We start from the raw sequence: 22,784 nt of genomic DNA, 5'->3' as shown, positions 1-22,784 counted from the left end.
GTTCCCTCGAGAAACGTTGGTTCTTTGCGCGTGAACGCAAGTTTCTCGGGGGAACGCAAATAGTTTGCAAGCGAACGCAAACTTTCTCGGACGAACGCAAAACATTTGCGAGAGAAAGCAAAAGCATTGGCAAATAACTTTTCCTCTCCTCTCATATTTCTTTTCTTCACCATATCCCTTTAGGGGCATTTCACATATGGAATTAAGTACAATTTAAAGTTAAAATAAGTAACTTTAACTTGGCCAGATTACTTTGCTATACTCTGTTTCAACATCTTACTCAAACAATATAACTTTAAATTAGACCATGCTTTTAAAGTGAATGCTACTAGAACATCTAAGTAATTAAAACAGTATATTGTGAGTAGACAATCTACTATAAATACCATCCCGAACACAGAGACTTTAAAAAAACGTTAAGATTCGTCAGATCATTTTTGAGGATGAATGTGTCATTTTGAGTATAAAATGAACGGATGTCACAAAACAGCAAGTTACTAAACCTAAAACAATGGTAAAGATAAAACAATGTAAACACAGCTGTGAAACAGTGAAAAATGCAACCCTTATTCATTTTTCATGCCTAAGTGCATGATGGGAACACCAGTATCAGAAAGTTGAGTAGGATTTACTTAATTTTACGTTGATATTTACGCGTTGATTTCTACAGGTTTAGATTGAGTAGGCTATAGAAATTACTTTTTTATTATTATTATTATTGCCTTATCCAGGTAAATTGGCTGTAGTATTCTGTAGTATTTACCTCACCACAGAATCATTGTTATCAGTGCATGATTAAAAATAATACACCTACCGCGGCTCTAGAAATGCAATGACCCTATTTAAATTAATCTGATTTGCTACTAATTTAGATTTGTCTACGTGAATAATGGATGTTTGCACTCTAAATGTATCTACCCACATCTTATGAAATGAGAATTACATTTACATTTTAGTTCAGGATGAGTAGAAAATAAGACTGAAATGAAGTTAAAGCTCCTTCAGAAATAATGGTTTCAGATTAAATGAACGCTCACCTGTCAGATTTTCATCACACTGAAAACAAAAGGTCTTTCTCATCTCACCTGTTCTCACGAGACAATGAGCTTATTTAGTTTTCTGCATGGATGTCTCACTTATTTGGAAAATACATGGACATTGGTGCATTTGTAATTCATTATTTATTTGATTATCAAGCATGATCAAACGCACTAGGATTTCGTGATTGTTTTGTACATTTATCAATTACCAATACAACACCAGAAGTTCAATCCTAAACTGTGAATAGATCCATTAGTTAGAGTACACTGACCACTAGTGGCTGTTCAACGCAATGATTCACTAACTATTACACCACACTAATTATTATAAAAGCATTTTAAGTCAACAAGTCAATTTTATTTGAGAGTAAAAAAAATAATAACAGTAAGACACAGAAAAAAAGCTCTCAAATTGAGTCAACCGTATTATTTGCTCTGGGAGAAATCTTTTCTGTAAAGACTTTTTTGGGGGTTTGACGCCGTTTGAAAAGCAGCATTCACTTTTACAGAGATCCATAAATGCAGTTCAATGGACAATACACAGTAGCTACAACGGACATGGTGAAGGGGGAAATTAGGATATGGGATAAACAATTATTTGTCAATGCTTTTGCGTTCTCTCACAATGTCTGCGTTCCTCTAAGAGCTTTGCATTCGCTAGCAAAGAACACAAACGTTTTGCGCGCGAAGAAGCGAATGCTTCTCGGTAGAAGGCAAAAGTTTTTTGAGAGGGAACACAAAACATTTGCTAGAGTAAGAAGATGGTGGAGGAAAAAAAAATGAGGAAAAATTATTTGTCAACGCTTTTGCGTCCTCTATCAAATATTTTGCGTTCGCTCGCAAAGAGCTCAAACGGTTTTCTGAGCGAACGAAAAGTTTTTAGCGATTTTTTTTTTTTCCAAAAGCATTGACATTATTTTTCCTTCCATCTCATATGTTTTCTCCCACTACCACAATGACCCTTTACGGGCTCCGTACGACTGAACAAAAGCATTGACTTGATTTAATTCCCATCTCATATTTTAAGGGGCTCCATACAATACTACGCTGCAAACATTCAGCATCAGTCAAATAAACTAATAATGTTTATGATTTCAGGCACTTCGGCTCTACAAAACAGACCAATGTTACACATAAAAAGATTTATGAACAGCCCTTAAAGTGATGATCTTATTAAAATATATCAGGGCAAACATGGATCTAAAGTGAAATTTGATCCGAGTAAATAATTATCAAATCAATTTCAGTTCATGAATCAAAACATTCACACTTTTAAGCCACAATACAATAAAGTTCATGGTGCAACATCTAAGTTTGATGTTGTGGTCAGCAGCGCCCCCTACTGGTACAAACAAGAGGCTGATTCACAGTGAGCACAAGCATCACCCTAGATTATACCTGTCAACATTGGGATTTGAAAATAAGGGAATTTTTTTTTTCGCAAATTACTTCAGAGGAAATCCCGCCCTGCAGCCGATTCTAAAGATTTTACTGGTCATGTGAATCACAGTACTGATTGCCTACACCAAACACTGATCCCTAAACCTACCAATCATTGTAACCTTAACCAATGAAATTAGCTGCAGGGCGGGATTTCCACTTAACTGGGATTAAAAAAAAAAAAATAATAATAATTATAGAAAGATTAAAAATACGGGAAAATATTTTAACGTGATGATAGCAAAGTAAAATACGGGAGAATCCCGGGAAAAACGGGAGGGTTGACAGCCAGGTATGCCCTAGATTGAGTTTAAAATCACAGATTCGAGCAAGTAACACAGACATAAAAGCATGTTATATTTGTTTTATCTAAAAGAAACATTCAGTCATAATACTGGAATTCAGCGCAAAACACTCTATTTGATAGTTTTTTTCCCTCTCCAAACCTGAAAAACGACAAATCACAGAGAGCTACAGTAAACGACAGATCATTCCTGCATTCCATTGTAACAGTAAAGAAGCCAGTGACCACAGTGTGTTTTCAAACGCTGCGAGCAGAAAGCAGTGTGTGGCACTGAGAGGGAAGTGTGTGTGTGTTCAGGCGTTTAGTCGAAGCCTTGCCAGTCGCTTTGCTCAGAGTCGTACTCGAGTTCTGCTCCTACACACCGCACACCTTCCAGCAGCATCGGGGTCCCGTGGAGACGGTCTGACAGAGGAGAAGAGTCTCTTAAGTGAACGTTATCAGTTGTGCACACAAAACAGGCTGTTTTAACTCTTTAAAATACTGCCGTCAGTACAAGTTAAGCTCAATTGCGAGCATTTGTGGCATAATGTTTATTACAACAAAAAATAATTTGGACAAAACTAGATGACTTTGAACTGATTTGGACTCCTTTTCTGAACATCCTGACCCAACTTGACATGACCACAGACTAGATGTAAATCTATGCTTATTACTGTTTATTTCTATTTTTATGATTATTTAATATCTTGCCTTGTGGAGAGAGGGTTTTTGTTGTTTTATTTCGTTGTTTTCTTTTTGTTTTTGTGTTTTGTAAATAAAATATTTCAAAAATAATAATAATAATAATAATAATTTGGACTTGTTCCTCCATTTCTTTAAAAATCTGAATCACTTACATTGGAAATTAATGGGGCCTATTTTTGTCAAAAGTAAAATACTCAATATGTGTGCCAACATGATTTTAGTGAGGGAAAATCACTTCCTAACCGTTTCGATCTAAAGTTTCAATTTTACAACCCCATAAACCGTTAAATGATTAAAGAAATGATGAATCCTGAAAAAAGTGCATCAGTTTTCACAAAAATATGAAGCAGCACAACCGTTTTAAACACTGATGATAATCAGAAATGTTTCTCGAGCAATAAATCATCATATCAGAATGATTTCTGAAGGATCATGTGACTCTGAAGACTAGAGTAATCAGCTCTGATCACAGGAATAAATTACAGTTTAAAATATTCAAAGTTTGAGATTGTGATAATATTTCACAATATTACTGCTTTTACTGTATTTTGGCTCAAATAAATGCTTCCTTGGTGAGAAGAGACTTAAACACTTTAAAAATCTCACCAACAGTAGTGTAATATGCACATTTCATATTATCAAATTATTAGGCAAATTGCAACAAGTTGAAATTATTTTGTGCTGATGAACATTATGCCACAGATTTTCTTAAAGGGATAGTTCACCGAAAAAAAAAAACTAATTCTGTCATTTACTCACCCTCATGTTGTTCCAAACCTGTATGAGTTTCTTTGGTCCTGTTGAACACAGAAGAAGATTTTTTGAAGAGTGTTGGTAATTAAACAGTTGATGGCAGACACTGACTTCCATAGAAGGAAGAAAATACTTTGGGTGCCGTCAACTGTCTGGTTACCGACATTCTTCAAAATATCTTCTTCTGTGTTCGACAGAAGAAAGAAACTCATTCAGGTTTGGAACAACTTGAGGGTGAGAGTGATAGAATTTTCTTCTTTTTTTTTCTTCCGGTGAACTATCCCTTTAACTTGTATTGCTCCTGGAATATTCCTTTAATCAATGTTTGCACTAGAACGCCAGTAGAGGGCAGCAAACAACCTCACATCGGATCTCCTTCATTCAGGGTATCATTTAACACAGTGTCCCAAAATATCACAAGAACCATAACTCTGTTATTAGCCAGTTTGGCTTTTAAGATCCATCGCTTACCCATGACACGGGCGTGAACTTTGACCTTCACACACGCGTCCTCTTTGCTCTCGCTAACAATCTGCACCTCCTCACACATCACTCCCTCCTGATGGGCCATATATTCACACGTCACCCTCAGACCTCCTGAACACAGACACAGAGGAACATCATTTATACAGGTTATTCTCCAGGCATTGTACATGAATGATGTAAAACGATTATCATCTCACAGGCAGAAAGTTTGTTTAGCTCTGGCGACGACTCGCACTCGTGAGTTCAGCTGGACGAGAGTGTCTCCATTAATGGGCACATCTCCTGTCTGATGTTTATTTATTATTTAATCATGCGCACACAATCTATCGTCACAATGGAAAATGCCTGAAGCTGATATGAGCTGTCATTGCAGTGGCAAACAGTTAGCCCCGCCCCCAAACTAATACGATTGGCTGAGACAGAAGTTGACATGTTGGGACTCTCGCAGTATCAGAACACTTTAATAAGTCGAAGTTAAAGTACTGATGTTTTAGTGGTCGTTCACAAATAACGCTTTTGGCATTCTATTGCACTGTTTTATCAATTGTTTGTCTATGTAAACATGCGCTAGATTTTTTTTTATGTTTATTTATTTTGTGATGCCCAAGAGCACCGCTAGCCTTCCTGGGGTCCACACAACACAAATATTATTTATATATCTTTTTTTTTTTTTAAACACACAAAACATTAAAAATACTGTCAATGACGAATCAGAGTCCAACAACAACAAGTTTAGCATATATTCAAGATTTACAACCATCTGTGAATGTACAAAAAAACTAAAACAAATGTCTAACACTTACAACTCATCCAACTAACTTCTGTGCATAACCTCCTAAAAATATGATAATCCAATGTGTGTCAAAGATGAACATCTTAGGCGTTGTTAAATGAAATCCAACTACTTCCGCTGTCCTGCATCTCGAGTTTTTAAACACATATTAAACTGCAATATTAGAACGTATTGACCACTGAATGTGACACACTTAACCTTTAAATTCACCAAATGTTGTGCATATTTGCCTAAAAGCTACTTAGCTGCGCATTGAATAACCCGTAAACGCTTTGTTATTCTAATACCTGCAAGTATGTTTTTAAAAACATTTTGTCAGCAGATCAACAGCACTCAAAGCGTTGTGTGATCATACTTTCCTCATAAAACACTTGCTCATTCATTCACATTAAATAAACTCTTAGAAATGACTGGTTGAAACCGGTTCTGAGAGGCTTTCACTGGAATATCCTGTATGGCTCTCGTGAGATTTTATTCTTGAGGGGACGTAAATCTCGACCATAGTTTACTTGTGGGGGCGAGTCTAGGCACACTGAAAAATCCTGTCATAAAACACTTCTTTATGTGTATTAATAAAAATTTTTAAAAAGTCATTATAACAATAACATACCAATAAGCAACAACATAATATAAATATACTATTTACTATCCAATCTATTTTCTTCCAAAAATAAACAAATAGAAATATCTATCCATCCATCCATCCATCCCATTGCTCTAACCATCCATCCATCCAACCTCCATCCATCCATTGCTCTAACCATCCATCCATCCATTGCTCTAACCATCCATTCATCCAACCTCCATCCATCCATTGCTCTTACCATCCATCCATCCAACCTCCATCCATCCATTGCTCTAACCATCCATCCATCCAACCTCCATCCATCCATTGCTCAAACCATCCAACCATTGCTCTAACCATCCATCCATCCAACCTCCATCCATCCATTGCTCTAACCATCCATCCATCCATCCATCCAACCATCGTTCTAACATCCATCCCTCTAACCATCCATCCATCCATTGCTCTAACCATCCATCCATCCATTGCTCTAACCATCCATCCATCCAACCTCCATCCATCCATTGCTCTAACCATCCATCCATCCAACCTCCATTCATCCATTGCTCTAACCATCCATCGTTCTAACATCCATCGCTCTAACCATCCATCCATCCATCCAATGCTCTAACCATCCATCCATCATCACTCTAACCATCCATTCATCAATCGCTCTAACCATCCATCCATCCATCGCTCTAACCATCCATCCATCCATCCATCCATCCATCCATCCATCCATCCATCCATCCATCCATCCATCCAATGCTCTAACCATCAATCCATCATCACTCTAACCATCCATTCATCAATCGCTCTAACCATCCATTCATCCATTCAATGCTCTACCATCCATCCATCCATCCATCCAATGCTCTAACCATCAATCCATCATCACTCTAACCATCCATCCAACCTCCATCCATTGCTCTAACCATCCATCCATCGCTCTAACCATCCAACCATCGCTCTAACCATCCATTCATCGCTCTAACCATCCAACCATCGCTCTAACCATCCATCTAACCATCCATCCATCGCTCTAATCATCCATCTAACCATCCATCCAACCATCGCTCTAATCATCCATCTAACCATCCATCCATCCATCCATCCATCGCTCTACCATCCATCCATCCATCCATCCATTGCTCTAACCATCCATCCATCCAACCATCGTTCTAACATCCATCGCTCTAACCATCCATCCATCCATTGCTCTAACCATCCATTCATCCATCCAATGCTCTACCATCCATCCATCCATCCATCCAATGCTCTAACCATCAATCCATCATCACTCTAACCATCCATCCAACCTCCATCCATTGCTCTAACCATCCATCCATCGCTCTAACCATCCAACCATCCATCTAACCATCCATCCATCGCTCTAACCATCCATTCATCAATCGCTCTAACCATCCATTCATCGCTCTAACCATCCAACCATCGCTCTGACCATCCATCTGACCATCCATCTAACCATCCATCCATCGCTCTAATCATCCATCTAACCATCCATCCATCCATCGCTCTAATCATCCATCTAACCATCCAATGCTCTAACCATCCATCCATCCATCACTCTAACCATCCATCCATCCATCACTCTAACCATCCATTCATCGCTCTAACCATCCATACATCCATCCATCCAATGCTCTAACCATCAATCCATCCAACCTCCATCCATCGCTCTGACCATCCATCTAACCATCCATCCAACCATCGCTCTAATCATCCATCTAACCATCCATCGCTCTAACCATCCATCCATCCATCCATCCATCACTCTAATCATCCATCTAACATCCATCCATCCATCGCTCTAATCATCCATCTAACCATCCATCGCTCTAACCATCCATCCATCCATCACTCTAACCATCCATCCAACCTCCATCCATCCATTGCTCTAACCATCCATCCATCGCCCTAACCATCCATCCATCCATCCATCGCCCTAACCATCCATCCATCGCCCTAACCATCCATCCATCCATCCATCCATCCATCCATCCATCGCCCTAACCATCCATCCATCCATCGCTCTAACCATCCATCCATCCATCCATCCATCCATCCATCCATCCATCCATCCATCCATCCATCCATCCATCCATCCCTCTAACCATCCATCTAACCGTCCGTCCATCCATTCATCCATCCATCATAACATTCAAAAGGCTCCTAAAGGATTTGGACACTTAAAAATACATGTAATTGCATTAAAACCGTGAGGGAACTGCATTGCTGAAGTGTTGACGAGTTATGAAAAGCTAATAATTCATATAAAAACCTAATGATTAATGAAATCATAAAAATGTCAAATTAAAATATTTAAGATAAAAACAAATTGGAAGAAAAAAATAGTTTACCATCATGTCATGTGACCATTAAATGATTGAAATATTAACTTAAATATTTTAGGTCAAAGGGCTGACAATAAAAGTTTGGGAATCTCTTCACTAAGCCACCAAACACCAGAACTAACTTGAAGTTTCTTCATCAGCATGTTCAGCCGTGCTGGGTCAGAGAGCGATGGGACGTACCATCTGGGGACGCGGTGATATTAGTGATCCGCAGGTGTGGATTGGGGACGGGGGCTGGACACACGTCTTTCCCGAGCTCTGGCACCTCAGGCAGTGTGAACACGATCTCATATCGGTGCTGCGCTTTCAGGAAGCCCACCTGAGGAGATCGAGAGAAGCAGAGACGTTATGAGTGTGTGTCATCGGGTCTACGATGATACGAGTCAAACTGCTGTGTGCACTTGATCTGCTACTTTTGATGAAGATCATGGTTTACTGTGATAAACAAATAATAATAAGTTCACCGTTAACGTTAATTAAATCTTAGCTGACTGATAAAACCATCGTATGAATCATAGTTTACTTATTATTAACAAATTCATGAATCATAGTTGATTGCATCATTGATGATATCATAGTTTGCTGATATTATTAATGAAATCTGCCTTGAACGATCAATGATGAAAATATAGTCAACATATTTTGATGAATTTAGAGCCAAATGATAATTTATAACATCATAGTTGACTAATTTCTGAATGGAATGAATTGTAGGTGCAGAAGACAAACGGAAAAACTATTCTGTCAGATTAAATGTTCATTACTTGTTGAAGATCTTATTAACCAAGGAAGGAAAATGGGCTAATAATTTGAGGGTTAAAAACTAATGAGCACTGGTGGAAAAGAGAGTGACAGAACTCATGCCAGGAAACCTTCAAACTGCATCTGGGTCTCAGCGAAAGATGACAGAATCACATGACGTCTTCATCAAAACATAATAATCGAACAGAGAGACAGTCCAGAGGTGCAGGTGTTCATATACTGCTGTCTCCATGGCAACACAGGGCAGTAATGGGACAGTTAGATGGAGGGAGCGAGAGCATGTGCGATGAAAAGAGTCACAGAATATGACACCCACTGTGGGGTGAACGTTACGCGAGCATGCTTGTCTATCTCGTCTCAGATATTTGCGAGTAGGAGGAATGAAAAGACTCTGTGCGTTCAAATATATTCAAAAACTCACTGTTCTCACAACAACAAGCAACTTGTGTACAGTGAAGAGTCACAACAAAACAGACCCCATTTACTTTAATAAAACACATTCATCTATTTAACATCCAACCAAACATTTATCCAACCATCTAACCATCCAACTAACTATTAATGGTCGACCCGATATTGTTTTTTTGATGGCCGATGCCGAGATCTAGAGAGCAGGGTGGCCGATGGCCTATATAAAGCCAATATTTTTACATATATACTTTATATTTATTTTAATCAATATTTAATAAATTAGAAATAAATTAGAAAACAAATCTTTAAAATAAACATGCTTATAGTTTTTAAAATGCCAAATATCGGCCAATATATCGGTCGACCACTACTAACTATCCAACCATATATCTATCCATTTATCCATCCATCCAACCAACAATCCATCTATCCACCCATCCATCCAACCAACTAACCAACTAACCAACTAACTAACCAACTAACTAACTAACTAACCAACTAACTAACCAACTAACTAACCACCTAACTAACCAACTAACTAACCACCTAACTAACCACCTAACTAACTACCTAACTAACCACCTAACTAACTAACTAACTAACTAACTAACTAACTAACTAACTAACTAACTAACTAACTAACTAACTAACTAACTAACTAACTAACTAACTATCCACCCATCCAACCAACCAACCAACCAACCATATATCCATCCATTTATCCATCCATCCATCTTACTGACTAACTAACTATCCAACCAACCAACCATCCATCCATCTAACTATACTTCCATATATCTAACCATCCATCCAACTAATAACTATCCAACCATATATCTATCCATTTATCCATCCATCCAACCAACAATCCATCTAGCCATCCATCCATCCATCCAACCAACTAACCAACTAACTAACCAACTAACTAACCAACTAACTAACCAACCAAATAACTAACCAACCAACTAACCAACCAACCAACGAACCAACCAACCAACCATCTATCCACCCATCCAACCAACCAACCAACCAACCATATATCCATCCATTTATCCATCCATCCATCTTACTGACTAACTAACTATCCAACCAACCAACCAACCAACCAACCAACCATCCATCCATCTAACTATACTTCCATATATCTAACCATCCATCCAACAAATAACTATCCAACCATATATCTATCCATTTAACCAACCAACCAACCATATATCTATCAATTTATCCATCCATTCATCCAACCATCAATCCATCTAACCATCCATCCATCCATCCAACATCCATCTAACTAAAACGAGAACCACTACAAAAAAAATAATAATTAAATTCGCTTGATGGCAATCCATTGCACCAAAAAGTTATGGAACAACTAATCAGAGATAAAAATAGTCACATCACAGCCGTGGCCGAGCGGTTAGTGCACATGCTGACATACTGACCTGTGGAGCTCATATGCAACCAATCTGGCTTGTCATTTCCTGACCCCGTTCGCTCTCTTCAAATTCCAGATGCAGCTCTTGGCATGACTTCTGTCAATGCCTTCGCATGATAAGGCATAATAACAAAGAAGCTGAAGATTTGACGTGAGCTGAGAAATAAACTCAGTGTTCTGGAAGTGTTCTTCCTGTAATATGAACTCATAAACTTGACTAAAGACCATCAAATAAGGCTAATGAATAACCTCAGCTATATAACTCGCTCTCACCTTAACCAGGAAGTTCCCATTGGATTCGGGTATCACCATGACGACGGAGTCGTGCAGTTTCTCGTCAAAATGCACATGCGAGTGAGCAGCGGCGGCCGGTTCCTCGGCGAAGCGAACACCCCCCGTCTTAGACGACGCTGCAGAAGAACAAAAGCAAAGCACTTACAGCCGCGCTAAACACACACTGCCCACAGATTTACACACATCCAGATTGTGAGGCGCTGAATGAAAAATGCTCAACAAGAAGCTTTCAAAAGTGCAATTATTCAAATCGACCTTGCCATTTGACACCCGAAAACCCTGAAAGCTCTTCAGTCTAATATCAGAGATATTTTCATTTCTTTAATCAAACAAAGTTCCAGCAGAGTGGGCTTACATTCAATTTAAAATTTCATTTCCATTTAGAAGTTTTTCTGCCAGAATTCATAAACTTTATTTAAATAGACTAATGTATATTAAATAACTACATTTAATTTCTTAAATTAAAGAAAGTTACAGCAGAATGGGTTTACATTCAATTCAAAGTGTTTTAAATCAGTTTAAAACACTTGGATGTTTTTAATTTAAGCTTTGGATCAAACAAGCACCTAAAAATGATGCACACAACAGGAAATGACATTGACGAGTATTGGGCCTAACAAAATGGTTTGTTTTCCTCTTTTCCACAGGATTTATTAGGGATTGAAAACTGGTTTTAGGTTCACTCTGTGTTTTTAGGGGATGTGCATGTCTAAGAATGCATTCAAACATGGCTAGATGGAGCACAACAAAATGAAACAAAGCAGGAGTTAATCAAATAAAAAAAAGCATCTTTTCTGAGAGGGTTTCACTGTGCAAGCTGTCTAACACCTTCAGCACATTCACTGTGCCAGTTACAGCACCAGCACTAAAAATATCAAAACTAAAAAAAAAAAAAAAAGGGAGAAAGAAAATCCCTAGCAATGTTCTTCCTGGCTCTCCTCTTTTACAGTCTGATTTAATAAAGCAGGTAGTCAGGCCTTCAGGGGTGTGTTTCTCACACACAGATCAAACTAGGTCTTGAACTAAAGTGCAAGATCAATGCTAATTCTTCTTTTAAAATCCATTTGTGTTGCAGGATTAGGCTAAAACTGCTTTTGAGAAACCACATGTTCAAGTACAGTATAGTTACATTGTAGTAAATTCACTTCCATTCAGAAGTTGGTATGTTTTTAAGCTGCATTTATTTATTTATTTACTTACATGCAATTTATTTTTGTAATTCAGAGATGAATTTTCAGTGTCACATGATCCTTCAGAAATCATCCTAATATGCTGATTCGCGTCAATTTCTAATTATTAACAATATTGAAAAAGTTGTTTTCAAAAATGTTGAGCTGCATTTTGTGGAAACCTTTTTCTCTAAGATTTTTGATGAATAGAAAGTTAAAAAGAACAGCCTTTATTTTAAATAGAAATATTTTGTAGCATTATAAATGTGTTTACTGTCATTTTTGGTCAGTTTAATGCATCTTTTTGAATCTTATACTAACCCTAAACTTTTGAACGGTCTCCAAACGCTCACATCTGGACCAACAGAGCACAAAGCCCACTGTAATGAACATCAGCTTTGGGGATTTGTCCTTCATTTTCACTCTAAAATCCTCCATGTCTGTTCAAAGCCTCTGCCAAAAAAAAAAAAAACAAAAAAAAAAAACTGCTTTTATTGTAATTTGGCGATAAGACATTGCAATTAATTTCCTTTTTATGTGTGATTTTTTTTTTTTTTATCTAAATTAAATTATCAAGTAACTAGATTAAAAAGATAACTAGATTTTTACATTTTCTAAAAAACGCGTGCATGCTGACTTCTCATGCTATCAGTTCATGCATTCCCTGGTAATCGACCCATGGCTTTAATGCCGTGCTGCACTGTTTGAGCTAAGAAGTTTGGGCTTCTTACTTGTCAAAGTCAAAAGAGCCCACTTCCAAGATATTCTGGTTTCTAGATAGGATTCAATAAATAATGTAACAACTCACCTCTCACAAAAAGCCACATGATTTAAAGTGCCCCTATTAGGCTTTCTTGGATATTACCTTCAATGTAATGTGTAATATAGCCGTTTGTCAATGTAAAAGGTCGGTTTCAAAGATCAAAGAGCACGATAAATGGAGTTATTGTCTTCCAGTCTCAATTCCTGAATGAACCCATGTAGGTTTGTAACAAATACCCATAATGCCAGTCTATGGTGTTCATTGGCTGCCCGTGAACAGCGTCTACTCTGACCCTCAAACACTGTAGTTGTAGCTGAGACTGGAAGAGTTTGGTTCGTGTTGTTCATGTCGAGAAGACGCTGTTTTCAGCGCTGAGAATCCACTGTGATGCCCTTCAAAAGGAAGAGGACTTGTGCTGGAATTGATCTGGAAAAACCAACGCTATCATTCCTATCACTGTGTATCAAGTGCTGAGGAAGATCCAGGGCTGAAATTCAGATATGGTAATGGCCGTTTGGTTTCAGACACGCACTGTAAGCGGCAGACCGATCACAACAGACTGGGCCATTTCACCAACAACAATAGTGGCAATATATTACAGACATTACTTATAAAGTATTCAAATAAGTGTCTTATCACACATGGCAATCGCACAATAAATACTTTGCTGTTAAAACTGAGTGGGCTATAATGTAGCGTGGGCACTGGGGACTCATCTCATGAAACGAGCGGACATTGACAGACGTACTGCTGATTACATCAGGGACTCTTTGGATCCCTGCGCTACGAATAAAAATAAATGACATTTTAGATTCAGAGGAAGTCTAGTGAGATGAACAAGAGTAATAAAACAACAAGATGGTGTCGCCAAGACACATTCACACTCAAACTAGCTTCAAGTAACATTTACATTTTATCCAAAGTAACTTGCGAATGAAGAGCATCACAAACAATTTGTCATAATTGCACAATGCCAAGTTTAGAGTATGAGAACGATTATCACACAAACTGGAGCAGAAGTGAAATGCAGAAAAGAGAAGAGCCATTTTAAGATACCTATATTTGAGTATATTTTAGTATGAGTATATTTTACAAATATAGAAATGATATGAATCTGGAGGGTCAGTGTTGACCCGGTTTGCCTGCAGCTGTATGTCATGTGGCATAGAGGTAAAATTACACATAATGTAATGTAATCTGCATGGGACAGGATGACATTTGTAGTATGTGTGATCACATAATTGGCCTCATTACAGAGGCTATGGGACTCCAACTGTTCAACCAAGACTATAAACACTCTCACACATGACTAACAGACCTGCCAACCAGTGTCTCATGGTCTAGATGACCAACACAGAGCATTAAAATACTGTCCTGGATATCTAGATATATATGCACTGCAGCCTACATTTTATAACCTATGAGCACAACAGACAAGAATCTTATTGCTTCTTATTTATCCACCAACACGGGTTCACCACAAACCCAGGGTCCGACCCAAGAACCTCGGACACGGATAATTTAAAATAATATGCTTTTTCCGAATGGACCCAAGAAGACCCAAATTCTTTTCAACTATGTCGGGCATTTAACAAAATTGTATCATTTAAAACAATTCTATGACAACTTTATCATCTCACTTTTGCTAAGTTCTCTCTGAATCTGGACTCTACGCTTTAATTGCTTCTACATTTAGACTCAGTTGCTCCACATTTTTGCTTCTCGTTTCAACGAGCACCGTCAGCATGGATTAAAATAAGCTTTAATCATCTTATGATCACGTAACATTGCGGCAAAAGTTATAGGATGTAATGAGGATACAGTGATGATGAGTGATTGTCATCGACAGCACTTCAGCGCATACTTGCGCGTTCGTGTTGAGCATTTTCGAGAAACTCACGTAGAAAAGGAACAATCATTTGTAATAGGGCTGCATAATTAAAATGAAATTATGCTTAAAACGATTTGGCTTATGGCGATTATGAAATGGCAAAGGCTGTGATTGTTTTTTATGTGCAGCTTGTCAGTGACGTACGGCTCTGTGGTCAGTAGTGAACGCTGCTCCATCTGAAAGCACTGCGAGTTTGAGTCGCTTATAACGTGAATTTGAAAAAGCAACATGCGTCTTTCCAAACATGAGAAGCATTTATGAACCTCTTGTCCAACAAAAGACAACATTTAATCAATAAATCAAAGCATTTCAATGTATGTGTTTTTGTACTTCTTCTGCGGGGTTAAATTTGGCGTGTGTGTGTGTGAGACGTCCTCTGGAGTTCAGATGGAGCAGCATTTACTACCGATCATCCGCTGTAATTCCGCCATTTTACGCTTGCATGAGGTGGTTTTTCAGGCAATTCGGAAATATTTCACAAAACTGCAATGGAAACAGTTTTTGCGCATTTACAGGTCACCTGACGTAGATGGCGCGGTGTGTTTGGACAGAATACGAGACAGAGTTCTTTATTAAATTGATAAAAGACAGAAGAATTGCAGGAATAATGGATTCTAAACCTCAAAGAAATGCCACAATCAAGACCTCGAAGCAGAAATGAGGCAGAAACACCCAGAAACACCTCATATGTGCCGCTCACAAGTATAAGGGTCTTTCCTTGCCCTTAATGCTTGGAGAACACACATACGTCTCCTTCGATTAATAATAATGGCTAGTGCAGTGGCTGAGATATAGTACATAAACCTATCAACGTCCGTTGCTATGATTTTTGGAATGACTTTACTTCGCGAGAGGAAAAAATGAAGTTTTAGTCGCATCACATCGGTTAATGGAAACACCATCATTTCGCAATAGTTTTTTGTCGACATTTATAAAAAAATAATAAATAAAAAAACGCAAAAGTTTCGCAAATCTGTAATGGAAACATGCCTATTGACGAATAAGGTTTTTAAAAGTGTTAAAATAATTAATGGAGATATAATTAATTTATTAATATTTAATTGTTAAGTGTTAACAATGAGATTATGTGGTTTTTACAATCAGTTAACACTGCTTATATTTATTTACAAGATGGACAAAATTCGTCACCAAAAAAGTCATTCGGTTTAACCATGAATAAATCTAAAATTATTAATGTGCAGATAATTATTCATGAAAAAACCTGATTTGACATTGATGCTGAGATAGTATATAGTGTCACGGAAGAAATATAAAATAACATTATCACTGATCTCATAAATGTAATCATTTGGACTACTCTAAACCCTCCTACATATTCAAGTAAAACATTGCACAGGGAAATGAGAAAAGGGGAAATGTAGGGAAAAAAAGCCTAATTTGCTTTATATTTGTATTATTGTAGTTCCTTTAGTTATTAAAAACAATATTATTCTATTTAAATATTTACTATATATCAGTTTTACCAAATGACCCAGGCTGGTTATACCAAATGACTATGTCTGCTGCCCTTGATATAACGAATATTTAAGACAATACACAGACAAAAAGAGTTACAAAAACACATTTTATTTTGATTATATTACTAATGTAAAAAAGTACATCAAACATGAAAACATTTCTGTCAGGACCACTGTCATCAAATACGATGAAACCACACGCGATTTGGCAAAGGCTGTGATTATTTTATGCATAAAATTTCGATTAATCGTGGAGCCCCTAGTTTGTAACCTCGCACACAGAAATGAATCTTATAGCTAAGAGATCCATCAGGAAAAGCCACTCGCTTCATTACGCTGCGTGTTCCTGCAGGGCTTTTCTTTTTTGTGTGCAGAACCCCAGACAACACTAGCGAATCAATGATTTATTAGGCTGTCGATTTAAGCTATCACGTTTAATTTTCCGAAATCCCCTGGTCAAAATTGAAAGGCGAACTCAGAAATAACTTGTATCCATCGGGAGGCAATAATATAACGTAATAAGTAAATAAATAAATGAAAGTAATGGAGCAGCGGCCAAATCAGTCAGAAGGACAGCGGGATTTTTCCTGACTGTGGACACGTCAATGCCGTTTAGGTTCGGGTCCAGTCGGCTTAGAAAATAAATACCGTCAGGTCGGACTCTGGTCTAATTTTATCGACTCTTTCTCGGGTCGGGTTTTTCTGTTAAAAAATGTATTTATGTGTGTCGAGTTCAGGTAAGAAGTGATTTGAGTCGATTCGGGAACAGATTTCAGGGCCTAAGAAGACCTCTAGTAGGGCCAAAGGAATTTATGTATTTATGTCCATGACTTTCAAGGCCCAAATGCCTGATAAATGTCTGAAAAGGTGGATTGGACTAAATCATATTTGTTCTTTATAAATGCTCTAAAAGCAATTTGGTTCTTCTGATTGAAAGCAGAAATGCTGCCGTCTGGCAGGGACCAGAGATCGACAGACTCTCTATTAAGCGAATGCTCAGTGGTGCTGTATAGAGGTTTAGATTATGAACCTCATCTAAAACTTCACACCGTAGCCATGGCAACGACCAGAAATCTGGCCCTTGAGGAACAGGACATTTCCAAAAAGCTGTTCTGGGGTCAGTTTTGTGCTTTAACACACAACAACACAGCCTCGAGCAGGCTGGGATGGGAAGATGCTTTGTGAATGTCGCACAGCTGCCAGAGCTGAAGAAACCGTAGATGTTCTGCTGCAACAATACACAGCATGACAACAGACCCTCTGCCTTCATCCAAAATGAAACTTTATCGCATTCATACTAACACAAACAAAATGGAGGCCATCTTTGTGCCTCCAGGATGGATTGATTACCACAATCAGTGGTGAAAAGACAGCAGCCAGACATTATCTTTTGGGAGTTTTTCCGACGACTCTGAAAGGCTTCTCAGACAGACGAGAAAACAGACACGAGCTCTTGCACATTTCCTGATAATAAGAAACAGCCCACATGTTTAGCAACTGCTGAGTCACCACCAACCGAGCAGGAATTCATTATTGTTCTCGCTTTATTAAAATCTCTGAAGCCTCATTCCTGAGAATGAAAAGCCAGCAGGTTGTCAAAACTCATGATAAGCAGATTGACATTTCTGAAAGGCAGTTTAAAGTCAGTTTGGAGGGAATCCGGATTATTATAAAAAAAAAATAAACATTAAAAAAAACGCATTCAACTTCCTAAATTTCCTTCCTAAACAGGATTTTTAAAAGTTGTCATACACTACCGTTCAAAAGTTCAAGTTATAATGTCTCTTATGCTCAGCAAGGCTGCATTATTTGATCAAATATTTAATATTGTGAAAAATGATTACAATTTAAAATACTGTTTTCTATTTGAATATAATTGTAAAATGTAATTTATTCCTGTGATGCAGAGCTGAATTTGCGCTCAAGAAAATGATTAAAAAAAATAACATTCTGGGTTCTTTGATGAATAGAAAGTTTGACAGAGGAGATTTTATTTGAAATGGAAATATTTTGTAATATTAAAAATGTCTTTCTTGTCACTTGTGATCAATTCAATGCATCCTTGCTGAATAAAACAAACAAACAAAAACAGAAATATAACTGAAGCACCACTAATGATTAATGATAACGTTCATTTATATATTCAGCAGTAGTACGGTATATATCGCATTTGATAAATCACAGAGGAAGTGAGTTTCTTTACCCCCCCAAAAAAGAAAAAGTTTATATTTGATTTCTGGCCAATTTGAAAAATTAAACGCAAAGCTGCTGCAAAAATGACAAACTTCAGTTGTGAGTGTGGAAAAGAGAGAGACGTACCTTTCTTAGCAGTGGCCATTCTGGCATCAACCTGGAGCAAACACTGAATTAGCTTCTGTTACGACCTCATCGTAGACCTCGTCTGACCTCAGAACAACCCTGAGAGAGATGGAAGCAGAACGAGAACAAGAAATCAAAAAACGGAAGCTGATAGATGATACAGAAAAAACAAAACTATTGTGTACAGAGTATATCATACTCTGAACACAGTTAAGAGGCTTGCATTTCTTTTGTTAAATCTGCCGCATGTTTCCATGACACAAAGTGCCAGCTGTACGGACCATAATGCAACGGAACAGACACACCATATAGTACACGTTATACGATTTTGGGTCGTCCCCAGATGAAATATGACCAATCGTGGCGATTGATCTCTGTGGTCGTGGATCCTAAACGCTGGATCTACGTCGTACAGTGAGAGAGGCTCAAAGACGGCTGTTGTCACGGTCTTGCGACCAAAGATAGCCTGCGATAATTCCCTGACAATTTCTCACGATCATCTCTCAGTGTGTTTGCTGCTACGAGCCTCGTCTACTGACTAGCCAATAAACATGCAACATGAAATGGCGTGGCGTTTTCCCAATCCATGACCACATCCATATTCTCTTCTTTCACTTCCTCCTCTTTTTTTCAGCGCACATAAAAACCACAATTACCATAGTGTGATTCATCTTGCTCTGTTTGTTCACCACTAGCTCATGCTGATGACGTTTTATTCTTCTTTATTAATTGCGTCGTAGCCTACCATTCAACAAGTGTCATCATCGTACAGTCAACATACATGTCGTATCCAAGATTATTAGATCCATGTCGTACAGTGTGATCTGTATTGATCTTTGGATTTCCAAAATCCCTCAGTCTGTAGCAGGCATTATGCTGGTTCAGACTACAGATGCTGTTTGAACAGTCAGCGTTTTTTAAGTTTCAGTCTTTGTCTTTCAATTACTCCACCCTTATTCATCTCTGGGTGATGAATGCGCCTTTATCGGATCTCATCTTTCCGCAACTCGTTAGAAAACCGCTGTGACTGGAATGAAAGAATATGGAGAGACTTTCTAATTCACCGGTGAGCAGAGAGAGAGAGAGAGAGAGAGAGAGAGAGAGAGAGAGAGAGAGAGAGAGAGAGAGAGAGAGAGAGAGAGAGAGAGAGAGAGAGAGAGAGAGAGAGAGAGAGAGAGATAGAGAGAGAGAGAGAGAGAGAGAGAGAGAGAGAGAGAGAGAGAGAGAGAGAGAGAGAGAGAGAGAGAGAGAGAGAGAGAGAGAGAGAGAGAGAGAGAGAGAGAGAGAGAGAGAGAGAGAGAGAGAGATAGAGATAGAGAGAGAGAGAGAGAGAGGCAGAGAGAGAGAGAGAGAGAGAGAGAGAGAGAGAGAGAGAGAGAGAGAGAGATAGAGATAGAGATAGAGATAGAGAGAGAGAGAGCAGAGAGAGAGAGAGAGAGAGAGAGAGAGAGAGAGAGAGAGAGAGAGAGAGAGAGAGAGAGAGAGAGAGAGAGAGAGAGAGCCTAGGGTGAAGAAGAATCAGGGTGTCAAGATGTTAAATGCACATCAGAGAGAAGAAAGCTTGATGACGTAATTAAGTGGCAGAGAGCTCAGATCATCATAACCACAGCAGACGTTCAGCACTGGAACATAATGAGAATTGCAATGATTTTTTCTTTCTTTTATAACAAAACACTCAAGACTAGCCATTTAAGAACGACTGTTCCTGTTTATCCGAATAATGAAAGATACAGAGAAACTGCAGAAGGTAGACAGTAGAAAACAATCATTTTTAAGGGAAGCCTCACTGTTTCTTTTGCTTCTGCTTAGGGTTAGTGATCTGAACAAACCCCTGCTGTAAGAAGTGAATAATGTGTTACTTTTCTAAGCAATCATACTTACATTTTTCCCCAGGCAGACGATACAGCTGACAAAAATATCATGGAGACTTTTAATTTTACTTTATAAATGTTTTAGCAACCACTAAGAATACCTTAGCAACCACATAGCAACACAGTGGCATTGTAGCAGTGACTTTTGCATGGACCAAACACCATCACACTTTCTTATGAACGTAAAAAATGTATTTATCTACTGCATTTGGTGCACACCCAGGTGGAGTTATTGCACCAAATGCAATAACTATATTTTTGTGCACCAAATGCAATAACCATTTTTATGCACAAGATGCAATCTTATTTCTTTGTGCAGCAAATGCAATAACGATAAAAATAACCATTTATACACCAAATGCTATGATTATTTTTGTGCAGTTAATGTTATAACCATTTTTGTGCACCAAATGCAAAATAAACATTTATATGCACTAAATGCATTAAAGGGATAGTTCACTTTAAAATGAAAATTCTGTCATCATTTACTCACCCTCATGTTGTTTCAAACCTGTATGAATTTCTTTCTTCTGCTGAACACAAAGGAAGATATTTAGAAGAATATCAGTAACCAGGCAGTTTCTGGGTCCCACTGACTTCCATAGTAGGAAAAAAATATACTATGGAAGTCAATGGGACCCAGAAACTGCCTGGTTACTGATATTCTTCTAAATATCTTCCTTTCTGTTCAGCAGAAGAAAGAAATTCATACAGGTTTGAAACAACATGAGGATGAGTATATGATGACAGAATTTTCATTTTAAAGTGAACTATTCCTTTAACTATTTCTTTTGCGCACAAACTGCACTAAATCATTTTGTGCATCAAATGGCAAATGCAGCAACAATTATTGCATTTGGTGCAATAACTAAATCATACTTTTCAAAGGGTGTGGTTGCTAATTCCAAAGTCCACAAATACAAACACCTGCTATCCTTGACTCACTCAGTCTTTTTACTTTAATATTATATGTTATAATAGACCCAACTAAAGTTTAAGATGCAAGGAACTTGTTTCCTGTTGAAACTACAGTAAAAACACATGCAGCGTTGGTTGGGTGTGTCCCTTAATAAATGATTCTTTCTTTCTCCCCTGTTCTCTATTCACAAATGACTTAATACATATAGAAAAAGAAGTGCAGAAATAATACGCAATTGCAGATGTAATCCGATACCAAAGCACAGATTTCCTCCATCATCTCTCTCTACATCACACACTGAAGTGTCGGCTGAAGTGTCAACACAAGCGCCGCAACAGATATGAACCAGTTACAGAGAGAACTGGGTCAATGTCTCATATGGATTGCTTTAGCGAGGACATTTATATGCTCATGTTGACCCTTTACAACCAAAACATACTCAGCATGCATCTTAATCCTGAAAGCCATCTGGAAAAACACGAAATCCCAGGAGAATCTGCTGGGGCTTGCTGTCTTTCATGCATTCTTCGCTAATTGTTAACTGTGACTATCCTGAGGCAAAATACTTTGAGATGAATGAGCCCTAACCTGAATTTATAGGTTGCAAATATTATCCATTTAAATATGCATCAAGCTCCTTCAGTCAATGGCATTCGGTCTGTTGCATTACAAAGAGCTTTGATGAAGCTTTCAGGTCCTGCTGATGTTGAGACAGAAATGCTGCTCTGTGAAACAATGAAATACTGCCTTCTAGCGCGTGGATCTTCTCGAGTCCTCTTCTGATAGTCGATCACAAACTTATGCAACCTCGATCAATTTTAAAAGCACGGCTTGAAATACTCACCTATTCTCATCTAGTGGGCTTCTGCTGTGGTTGATTACGGTCAATAACTTCTCGAGATGTTACAGAAATGAAACAGAACCCGCTAAAAACCCAAAGCTCCAGTCAGAAGCGACCGACCGCTGTTCTGCGAGCGACACACACACATACACACACACTTAATAAAGGCACAACTTCCGTGTTAATCACGT

At 38.1% G+C, this 22,784-nt stretch overlaps 1 protein-coding gene across 3 annotated transcripts; it reads right to left on the bottom strand.

The window, feature by feature from the left end:
- Positions 1-1,452: 1,452 nt before the first annotated feature.
- On the bottom strand, positions 1,453-22,784 carry adisspb (adipose secreted signaling protein b). 3 transcript variants are annotated; one of them, XR_014029738.1, is made up of 7 exons: positions 22,597-22,784; positions 18,963-19,061; positions 11,322-11,458; positions 8,621-8,759; positions 4,693-4,818; positions 2,696-3,186; positions 1,453-2,507 (listed from the first exon to the last, which is right to left on the bottom strand). XR_014029738.1 is itself a non-coding variant. In XM_081359934.1 (6 exons), exons 2-6 carry the CDS (start codon positions 18,979-18,981, stop codon positions 3,086-3,088), a joined length of 522 nt encoding a protein of 173 aa, XP_081216060.1. In that variant the 5' UTR covers positions 18,982-19,061; positions 22,597-22,784; the 3' UTR covers positions 1,453-3,085. The 3 variants fall into 3 exon arrangements, 2 of the variants coding, with proteins under 2 accessions (XP_081216060.1, XP_081216061.1); XM_081359934.1 differs by having other exon boundaries at positions 1,453-3,186; XM_081359935.1 differs by lacking the exons at positions 1,453-2,507; positions 22,597-22,784 and adding an exon at positions 22,341-22,452 and having other exon boundaries at positions 2,826-3,186.

Source organism: Scardinius erythrophthalmus (genome assembly GCF_964197995.2).
Source record: "Scardinius erythrophthalmus genome assembly, chromosome: 2".
Lineage (NCBI taxonomy): Eukaryota > Metazoa > Chordata > Actinopteri > Cypriniformes > Leuciscidae > Scardinius > Scardinius erythrophthalmus.
The sequence above is the reverse complement of the archived record's forward strand: the minus strand, read 5'-3'. Positions and strand labels throughout refer to the sequence as shown.